Here is an 11,486-nt window from a genome sequence, read left to right on the forward strand (position 1 = left end):
GGTATTAGATGTCAATGATAATGCTCCCATTTTGACATCACCAACCCCACCTCGTTTCCGCCCTTACCACTGCCCCAGAGACCTCGCAGATTTCCTCATGTCCCCCCTTGCCTTCCCAATACTCTTACCCTTCCTTCAGATATCCCCTGCCTTCTATTTCTGTCATTTCCTCATCGACCAGCCTATCATCGCTCCCCTTCTCCTCCNTCTTCGTTATCTGGACAATGTCTTCGGACTTTGGGAGGGCTCCGAAGCATCCTTAATAGCCACCACAAATAAAATTAAAATATACACTTAGCCTGCAACAGATTCCCTTTCTAGATGCAGTGGTCTTCTTTACAAATGAGAACGAAGGACATAAACGTCTATCTACTAAAGTTTATTTAAAAGCAGCTATCATCCCAAACATACTTATCGCTCATCATTAAGTCACAGTTAATCCGTTTTCGTCGCATTTGTTCCCTCCCAGTCCATTTAGAGGAGGCCACCAAAACCTTGTTTGACGCACTTTTACCCCGTGGTTACTCTAAACGCTTTTTGCGCACCATTAAAAGGGAGGTAGCTGAGCAATTCACAGTGGGTGGTACCCACACGCCCAAATGTATGTGCCGCTTCTGAATTACTCAAACAATCTTTCAAGAGACGCAATTCTATGCATTGAAGCTTTTAATGGCATGGTGGCAAACTCCATTAGATCTTGGGAGCCGCATGCCACCCACCTCCCAAAGTTGCCGTCCCTCCTCTTTTACACCGTTAGGGACAACATCCATTGGGATCCCAATACAGCACAAGCCATGATGCACCATTGGATAAACAATTTGCGTTTACATTAGGGCCATCAAGTGCAGAGCTGCCTTCCACTCCTTCGCTATCTAATATAACCAATCTCTCGTCCTTTCACCTGTCAATCCCTCCACCTCACCCGTACCCCAACCCTCCCCACCTCCTCAGGTCAACCTAGTTGACCTTACTTCCCCCTCACCTCCACCCAACTCCCAGTCCTCCCCTCCCAAGAGCTTCCCCAGCAACCGCCAAATTACCAACGAGGTCCACCATTCCAACGTCTCAGTCAGTTTTCCCGATAACATTCTTTCCCAATCCTCTACAGGTGTTGCCGGTTCCCTATTGGACCATGCTGGCGCCTGGGACCAGACAAACTTTGTACTCCATCCCACAGAGGGGCCGCCGATGATGAAAGTTCATCCTAAGGTCCACCACATCGTACAAGTCCATTCTGAGCCCCCCTCTGGCCAGTCTGTCGGGTCACTGCAGCCCAGCGGGTCCTCTGAGGGGACTGGCACACCATCCGACCTGGCGCCCAACCCCCACATCTCTCAACCTCCAAGGACCTTCACCCCCTCCTTCAACCTCACCCTTTCCCCGGTCTACCCCTTCCTCTTCTCCCTCTCATCCGCCACTTCCCCTCTCTAGTATCCCCCCCTACCTTACCCCTGGTCCCCGTTCCCTCTTCTTCAAACCAACCAGCTCCACTTCCCCAACCCAGTACCACCCCACAAAAGAAGGCACAGGACTGGTCCCTGGCCGGCTCTAAACCCATCCGGATACTGGGAGACTCCAACATCAACCGCATACCAACCCCACCCTACAGCTGGACTGCTATCCTGGAGCCAAAGTCTACCATTTCATGGAACTTTTCAAACGCACCCCTCCCATCCCAACAGCCAAGATTGTCATAATCTCTATCGGCATCAACAATAAAGACAATGACCCCGAACGCACCACCACTAAACATCTCAACAGTATGAAAAAATACGCTGCCAAGACCTTCTCCAGGGCTTCCATTTACATCCCCCTCATCAACCATTCACCCCACCTGACAAAAACCACAACACCCTGCCAACCATTTCACCGGAAACCTTCCGGACTGGCCAGCACAACATTCATTGGACTCCCCCCACAGCCCAGCTCATCCTGGACTCCTGGTGCAGGGAGTTACATTTCTAAATACCTCCGAACCTACCCCGGAAAAACACATTAACCTACCCAACCCCCCAACTAACCGCACCAGCTCTCCCCTCGACCCTGACCAGAACCCTAACCTGGGGTGGAATTCACCCTCCACAGTTCTCAATTTATCCACCCTCTTTGTCCCCTCTGTAGTCCAGCTACAACTCCTACAGAGGGGACTCACCTTTGTCCCACGCCCCCTCCGCCATGACCGAGAGGAACTTCAAAGGGATCTACACCAATACCACAGACGTCTCAAAATCGTAGATTATTTCCACACCAAACCCTGCACCCAACAGTCACTCTTCACCTTCCCCTCCAACTGGGAACCACTACTCACTCAAGTCAACCACAAAACAAAACAAATCATAACCAATAACCAATAACCGGGCCCTGCAATCCTTCCGACCACCGACAGATATCCCAGATAATCTATCGGTGGACGAACGCAGGGCCCTAACCCAACTCAATAAAAACCAACACATAGTCATCAAACCGGCCGACAAAGGATCGACACCACTAAATCACAGAAGCACAGAGACAACTCAAAAACCCACTCCATTACAAGCCCATCCCGGACACCATACAACCCCAGACACAACTCCAATTCAGACCGATAATAGAAACACTGTACAAACTCAAATTCATTTCCGCCAAGCAGAGGGACTTCCTATTCGGACCTGATGCACCCCGCCTCCGCCAGTTTTATCTACTCCCAAAGATCCATAAAGACCCTTCCACCTGGACCATTCCCTTTGAAGTTCCTCCCGGCAGACCCATCGTATCCGACTGCAGCAGCACCACCTACAACACCTCACGGTACATAGAACATCATTTAGGCCCACTTTCCACCAAACACCCCAGCTACCTCAAAGATACATATCACTTTCTCCAGATCACCAGACCCATGGTCGTTCCCACCCAAGCCCATCTGTTTACCATCGACATAGACAGCCTATACACCGACTTAGGACTCCTTTCTGTTACCTCCATCCTCGCCAAATACCCAGACCATAAACGACCGGACAAGCACTTACTTTTAATGATCAGCATTACCTTCAAATCCACGGAACGGCCATGGGTCAGTGATTCGCCCCCTCTTATGCGAGTATTGACATGAGCGAATGGGAGCGAGAAGCACTGGCCAAGTGCACCCACTCCATCCCTGTACCGCCGGTTCCTAGATGGCATCATCGGCATCTGGCCTCACGACATCTCACTCTTCCCGCAGTTTATAGACACCCTTAACAGCCATCACCCCACCATTAAGTCAAATACACCATACATGAACATACTTTTAACTTTCTAGACACCATAGTTTTCTTTCAACCCATTAACACACAAATGTAAAATTTACTTTTAAGTCAACAGACACACTTTTACACAAATCTAGATATCATCCCAAACACACTTTCCCAGGCATTATAAAATCCCAAATCATTCGTTTCCACCGCATCTCCTCCAAACTGTCTGACTTCCACCACTGCGTCAGAATCCTCTTTCACAGCCTGCAAACCAGAGGCCATCAAAACATTTCCTCCGCCATATTAAGGACGCCACCTTGGCCAGTCTCGCCCCCACTCGCTCTCCACCCCGTGGAAATCAGGTCACCAACCCGGAACAGTCTCCACTCCCAACTCCTCCTCCCCCTACCCACACTCCCACCCTGATTTCCCCTACCCGAACCAGGGTCTGCATCCCACCCGCTTCCCTCCCAACCCACTGGGACGTGGAGACTGCCCGGACCACTCCTCCTTGTTTTCCTTTCTTTTGAATGATTTTCCAATTTGGGATCAATAAAGTATAAATAATATCTTATTCACGTAAAAAGAAAAAAATTAAACTACATGTAATGAATGTACCAAATCTGAGGCCATGGTTCTCAGCAGGAAACCGATGGACTGTCCACTCCAAGTAGGGAATGAGTCCTTACCCCAAGTGAAGGAGTTCAAGTATCTCGGGGTCTTGTTCTCGAGTGAGGGAACAATGGAGCGTGAGATGGGTCGGAGAATCGGAGCAGCGGGAGCGGTACTGCAGTCGCTTTACCGTTGTGACGAAAAGAGAGCTGAGCCAGAAGGCAAAGCTCTCTGTCTACCTGGCCATTTTCTTCCTACCCTCACCTATGGTCATGAAGGATGGGTCATGACCGAAAGAACGAGATCGCGGGTACAAGCGGCCGAGATGGGTTTTCTCCGCAGGGTGGCTGGTGTCTCCCTTAGGGATAAGGTGAGAAGTTCAGTCATCCAGGAGGGACTCAGAGTTGAACCGCTCCTCCTTCACGTCGAAAAGGAGCCAGTTGAGGTGGTTCGGGCACCTGGTTAGGATCCTTCCTAGGGAGGTGTTCCAGGCACGTCCAGCTGGGAAGAGACCAAGGGGTAGGCCTAGAACCAGATGGAGGGATTATATATCTTTGCTGGCCTGGGAGCGCCTTGGGATCCCCCAGTCAGAGCTGGTTGATGAGGCCAGGGAAAAGAAAGTTTGGGGCTCTCTGGAACTGCTACCTCCGCGACCCGACCACGGATAAGCGGGAGAAGATGGATGGATGGATTATCATATCCCAACATGCATTGCGGCTAAAACATCCAATCAACGANATATACACCTGAAAATCAGCAGGAGAGGACTCTTTAAAGTAGAGACACTACATACTGATATACACCTGAACATCAGCAGGAGAGGACTCTTTAAAGTAGAGACACTACATACTGATATACACCTGAACATCAGCAGGAGAGGACTCTTTAAAGTAGAGACACTACATACTGATATACACCTGAACATCAGCAGGAGAGGACTCTTTAAAGTAGAGACACTACATACTGATATACACCTGAACATCAGCAGGAGAGGACTCTTTAAAGTAGAGACACTACATACTGATATACACCTGAACATCAGCAGGAGAGGACTCTTTAAAGTAGAGACACTACATACTGATATACACCTGAACATCAGCAGGAGAGGACTCTTTAAAGTAGAGACACTACATACTGATATACACCTGAACATCAGCAGGAGAGGACTCTTTAAAGTAGGGACACTACATACTGATATACACCTGAACATCAGCAGGAGAGGACTCTTTAAAGTAGAGACACTACATACTGATATACACCTGAGAAATAGCATTGTATGTCCTCTTTAAGAGAATCTCAAAATCAAACAAACCACTGATTGCTACCTTTTTGTGACGGTGAGCACAAAGTAGTTTGATCAGCGAGGCTGATGTGAATCCACCTGCAGAATAATCTAGTAAAAACCAGGAGAATAAATAAGCCACTCACTCAAGCTCTGTTTCAGCCCCGATGCAGAGTGCACGATGACGTTCAGGAAGCCGTACAAACCGGAAGATTCATCATCTGTGGAGGGGGGGGGGGGTTCACATTAGGATGAGATACAAACCTGCAGGTACAGCTTGTCAACAGTACAATACATTATGAGTGGTACCTTCTTTATTCATGGTCATTGGGATGGAGTGCACCGTCTGCAGCTTCACACACGAGTTGGTGAGCATCTGCAGCTCCAGAGAGGTCAGGGAGAAGCTCTTAAAACCTGCAGGACACAACGGAGGGAGATACAAGTTTATATAACAGTTTCATGCAAATATGTTCTTATGGATGGAAATCAAAATGCCTGAGTTAATGTCTATCTTTGCATAAAATACATGAGAAAGGGATTTGATCAATTCATCAAGATATGGCAACTGCCCACCAGCTGAATGCCATCCAGTCGTTTTTAGTAGAGGTATTAAACAAAACTAAACACAACATGGACAACATAGACTTCTGTAACGCCACTATGTGGTTTAAAACTTCAAGCAAGACACACCCTTATATTAACACTGCGTCTGTAAGACTCACACTTCTTCTGCTGCTCTCGGACGATCTCCCTCCACTCGGCTCGCTCGTAGTCCGAGGAGATGAGGAACATGAAACCCTGGAAGACATTAAGAGAGGATTTACTGTGGTTTATTTTACTGCACACTCATGCTGTGGTGTCCCGCTTCCTACCAGCAGAGGGCAGCAGACACCAAAGTTAGAAGTGATGGCTCAAGATATTCCCACTGATGTTTACAGGGATTAAACACCTTTGAATATCTCTCTTTTTAAAACCCTCTGAAGGCACTTGTCTTATGAACGTTTGGGCTTGTTTCCTTCCATAACGTGTGCTCACCTTTCCGTTTCTGCTGGCCACTCTGAAGGCCATGGTGGGCGACATGAGGAGCAGCAGAGACTCCTGCTCCGACAGCTTCTTCCTCAGGCGCTCCATCACCTTCACTCCTTTGGTGGTCCTCTGCAGAGCAACAGAACCAAGTTGATGTCACACAAGGTCCAGTATTTTATTATTATTTTACAGTTTCATTATTTGATCAAGTGTATTTACTGTATAGTGTTATTTAATCATGTTTATTGATCCGTACGGACTCTAAAGCCCTCTGAGACAAATGTAATATTTATGATATTGGGCTATATAAACATAATCTGATTTAATTTGACCTTTCACAAACCATAAACTCCACCTTATGTGTTGGTGATGATTGAGTTTCTGTGCTTGCTCACCTTCTCTCTCTGGATGTCGTTCTTGATCTGTGAGATTCTGATCTTCATGGCGTCGATCTCGTCCTCCGGCAGCAGCGGGACGGGCGTGGACTCGCAGTCCTCGATGTTCTGGAAGGTCAGGTCGGCCAGCGGGATGAACCACTTACAGTCGTACTGCTGCCCTTTGCTGGGGAGGACGAAGGTTTTAATATAAGGCTGGACGATTAATCAAGTGTTAATGCAGGAGCTTGGTTACCGCAATTAAATGGACATGATCCACGGCCCCTAATTCTTAATCTTTGTCTGACAGTTTTTTTGTGTTTGTTTTAAATAAATGTAAGTTATTATTATTATTATTATGATCAACGAGTATATTAAAGTTTAAAAAATGTGTGTTCTACTCTAAAAACTAGGAAACATTAGGATAAATTGTATTTTAAGTCTTGATTTTGCCGCAAAAATGTGCAGATTTGCAAGAATAAAGCACAAAGGGAAAGCAGTAATCCATTTAATATAAATGTCAAATAAAAATGATAAAAAATAAATAATACAAAAAATTATAATAATAATAATGTTCTCAAAATTAAACAAAATCATGGAGCCCCAGTAAAATAAAAATATGTATTTAAATGTATATTTTTATTTATTTATATAATTTTAAAAAATATATATTTTAAACTTTTTTAAAAGCAGAGGCTCTTCCAGGTCACAGCCTCCCTCTCCCCTCCCAGGACCCCTCTCCCTCTCCCCTCCCCCCAGGACCCCTCTCCCGGACTCTAGACTCACCCTGCGGCCTGCTTCTTCAGCTTGGTGCAGAGCAGCAGGTCCGTGAACAGGAAGACGTGACGCAGCTTCCTGGATCCCTCCACCAGCTCCACCATGAAGCGATCCCTCAGCAGCTGACGGTGCTGCAGCAGGAAGAGAGGAGAAACGTCAGGTCACTGGCACTAAAACACTCCCAGATACACACCCAGACATTATGATTTATCAACTTAGTAATAACAATACTTATTTTATCTTATATTTCACATTCACTCAGCAGCTGACGGTGCAGAAGCAGGGAGAGAGGAGGCCCGTCAGGTCACTGGCAGTATATAACTCCAGTGACACCAGTGTGTATATCGTATTATAAAACGGATTAGTCAAATCAAGCAATCTGATTGGTTCTTAGCCGTGATATAATGAGCGTATATCACGGGTAGAATTACTTTTCACAAGTCATGTATCCCTCCGCGTCTGAGAAAAATCTACAACTGTTACATTACGTCCTTGAGGAAACTAACTAACTAACAAAGCTTAAAGAGCAACTTCCAGGCTAAAGACACCTGTGAATAAATGTGTAGGAAAATGATGAATACACTAGATTTTCAAAAAAATATACAGAAATATACACTACAGTGACATCTGGCGTCGTTTTTGTAAGAAATGTTCACTTCCGCATAAAAAAGCCTCGGCACGTGACCTCCCGCGTGTGACGTAACACGGGGGAGAGCGGCCGGTGTAACGTATTAATAAACATGGATCCCAATGCTAGTTTCGACACAGAAGACACAGAAGAAGTTGAACATGAATATTCGAATGCCTATGACGGACCACAACCTTATAATTATGAGCCTGCTAGGCGTCCAAGAGACCAGGAGCAGCCAAGGATTAGAAGAAATAACGGCCATCGGAGAGAAATTGAGCTGTGGTGTGAGGAGGACCAGTGGAGAACAGAGCAGATGTCTTGGTGAGTGACCGGCGTTAGCTACACAATGTTAGCTAACGTCACATCACAACATTGTAAAGTTAGCTATCATATATCAGGCTATAACTAAAGTAGCATTGATAATATAGTAACGTTACTGGAAGGACTGTTGATACTGATCCATAACAGAAACTAATGCGCAAGTATCAGCCGTGTCTCGCGTTACCTAATGCAACTCCACACTACGGTGCTGTGTACCGGAGGNCCTTTTTACTGTGGACTCGATGTCCTGACAGGCTGGTATTTGTGCAACCTGCACAAACACAATACTGCACCATGATTACAAATGGTGAAATTCAATGTAAAACTACCGAAAAATACCAGCTCCTTAAAACACAACCGCTCTACTCAACGCAACTCTACTATACCCGCGGTCAGAGAGCGCAATGGAAACATGTAAGGTTAACTCCGACCTCCGGGGTGGCCTCACTACGGAGGAGTGGATTGAGCAGTGCCTATCTCCGGAAATCCCCAAACGACCTTAAATATACTTTAAGTGCTATGTGTTATAGTACAATGTGCACACTTCTACTACATTTCTATCTTATGTTTAAATACATTTTTATACTTTATTTTATATTTCACATGTTGCTTTCCTTTCTTGTTTATATAAATATCTTTATTTTTTAAATATTTGTATTGGATATTCTTACTTTAACTTTTAATGTTTATACAGTATAAATATTTTTATTTTATTTTATCTTTTTATTGCATTTTTATTTTATTCTAAAATGGAGCAACCACATTTTTCTCTTAATTCCTCGGTTGTCTTAACCAATGAAATCCCCTTTTCACGGAACCAAAAGCAAACACTAAGAACTGCTGAAAGTACAGAAACTATTTGAGGTTTTAAAATGTAAACTGCTTTAATTTGAAGTTCACAAACAAAGATCTTTGTGCTGATGTGTGTGAGTTATCTGAAAGCCTGTGGTGTGAAGCTGCAGTCAGATGAATGCTACCAAACCACATGGAGGAAGTAAACTAAATAAATGCAAACAATAAATCATTTGTGATCAAACTAAAACAAGGCAGTAGGCGTTTCTTCAACTTGCAGCATCTGACACAACGATGCATGTTAGCATCCCGTTAGCATTTAGCATGCCTGTGACTCTCATTTTTCATGTTGTCGTTCATTTAGCAATACTTTTTCCTCCCTTTCCTCCAATAATGGATGTCTGTGGCCTGTAATCCTGGTTGATCCGAGCTGCCTGAGGGTGGAAACATGTGATGACATGAGCTCATCCTGCAGCAGCGTGCAGATCAATTCCCCCCCGCCTTTTGACCTCAGGCTGTTTACAGTGACACTGAATACATGTGAGCCCCAACCAGTGTGACAAAACAACAAGGAAATCACTGCAGCGTGGCGTTCCCTTCTCTGTTTTCTGAACACTGGCCCTCGATCCTGCTCAGCACTGTCCTGGTTTCACTCTGCAGGGTGTCATCATAGACTGTATATATAAAGGGTGTCATCTGCTTATTGTGCTGTGAAACCAGCATGACCATGAATATAGAGTCAATAATCCAATGGAAGCTGTAACTGAACAGTATCAGTGGCGGAAGAAATATAATTTTGTTCTATGCCAATAGTAGTTGAGAAGCAATACTAAAATGTGTATTCAAAATCTTACTTCACCAAAAGTACCAAAGTGTTGCCATCAAAATAAACCTATATTACCAAAACTTTAAGTACTTGTTGTGCGTAATGGCCCACATCAGAATCATATATATTAACCCTTAAACGAGCAAGTACATATAGCTTTGATGATATTTGTTACATTTCACCCTGTCTTTAAACCCATTTAACCATTATTACACTGTTATTACACCCCTATTAAACACCTGCATTTCAACGGTGTTATGACACCCATGTTACACATTAATACACCCATTTTAGACCCAAATGAGACCCATATTACACTGTAATTAAACAACTGTTATTACAACCGTATAACTCCGTAATTTCACCCATGTTACACATTAATACCCCTATTCTAGACCCATATTACACAGTTATTACACTGTTATTACACTATTATTAAACAGTTATTAGACCCATATTGCACATGGACACAGTCTGTCAAATGACTGTTTCACCTAGAATACAGAAACCATTTAAGGGTTAAATCACTGGATTATGAGTATTGATTGCCCTTAAGAACTTGAGTAAATGAACTTCATTAAGTTACCACTGCTCACTACTGGGAACGGGAAGTGCTTTTGTTTTTTCTTACGTACTAAAATAAGACACTGAGCTGAAGCTAAACAAACTGGTTGAAATGCTTTTGGTAATTACAAGGAAAACATCAACAATGGGTGCATGTAGTCACGTCCACCAACAACTCCCTGTTTCAGACCGGCTGCCATGTGCTGGCATGTTCTCTGTTACTCTCCTGACTTCCCATTTATGTATAAAGGAACTTTCCCTTTGATTTCATATCCCATATCCCAGAGCCAGTTCCAGGGAAAAAGAGCGGAAGTTCTCAGTCAGGTCATCTGAATCAGACCCTTACAAATGTTGTGTTTAGGGGGGTCAGGAAACGTGGGTAATTCAGTACACCCCCACCCAGAAGGCTGGTGAGACACACAGTTTGATAAGCTAACCTGCAGGTCATTTCTGGGAAGCAGAGGTGGGAGGAGTACTCAGATCTTGAGTAAAAGTAGAAGTACTCAGATCTTGAGTAAAATTAGAAGTACTCAGATCTTGTACTTGAGTAAAAGTAGAAGTACTCAGATCTTGTATGAGTAAAAGTAGAAGTACTCAGATCTTGTACTTGAGTAAAAGTAGAAGTACCAGAGTGTAGGAATACTCTGTTACAGTAAAAGTCCTGCCTTCAAAATGTTCCTCAAGTAAAAGTAGAAAAGTATTCTCATCAAAATATAGTGAAAGTAGCAAAAGTAAAAGTAGTCATTGTGCAGATTGGACATTTCAGAATAATATATATGATATGTAGTCAGAGGTGGGAAGCTACTAAGTAAGTTTATTCAAGTACTGTACTTACATGTAGGTAGCATTTTGAGATACTTGTACTTTACTTGAGTATTTCCATTTGATGCTACTGTCTACTTCTACTCCTCTACATGTATTTAATACCTTTAGTTACTTCACAGATGTGGATGAATGATGTGAAATATAATCAAGTGTTAAATCAGACTTTAGTTCCACCTGGAGTAAATCCACCAGCTACCCTGCAGTATACAAAGTCATTCAAACTAGCTGCACCTTAAAGGCACAC

The 11,486-nt window shown here is 44.2% G+C and overlaps 1 protein-coding gene across 1 annotated transcript in view; it reads right to left on the reverse strand.

Moving 5' to 3' along the window:
- Positions 1-2,677: 2,677 nt before the first annotated feature.
- Positions 2,678-11,486, reverse strand: part of LOC104959313 (breakpoint cluster region protein-like) — a 56,382-nt gene continuing 47,573 nt past the window's right edge. Inside the window, exons 8-15 of the mRNA XM_010787181.1 lie at positions 10,340-10,347; positions 7,293-7,414; positions 6,528-6,693; positions 6,142-6,261; positions 5,829-5,904; positions 5,416-5,520; positions 5,253-5,327; positions 2,678-2,772 (exon numbers count right to left, since the gene is read on the reverse strand). Of these exons, the coding sequence (XP_010785483.1) occupies positions 2,678-2,772; positions 5,253-5,327; positions 5,416-5,520; positions 5,829-5,904; positions 6,142-6,261; positions 6,528-6,693; positions 7,293-7,414; positions 10,340-10,347 (767 nt within the window). The remainder of the gene's footprint in view (positions 2,773-5,252; positions 5,328-5,415; positions 5,521-5,828; positions 5,905-6,141; positions 6,262-6,527; positions 6,694-7,292; positions 7,415-10,339; positions 10,348-11,486) is intronic.

Source organism: Notothenia coriiceps, unplaced genomic scaffold, assembly GCF_000735185.1.
Source record: "Notothenia coriiceps isolate Sejong01 unplaced genomic scaffold, NC01 NC01_scaffold00030210, whole genome shotgun sequence".
In the NCBI taxonomy this organism is placed as follows: Eukaryota; Metazoa; Chordata; class Actinopteri; order Perciformes; family Nototheniidae; genus Notothenia; species Notothenia coriiceps.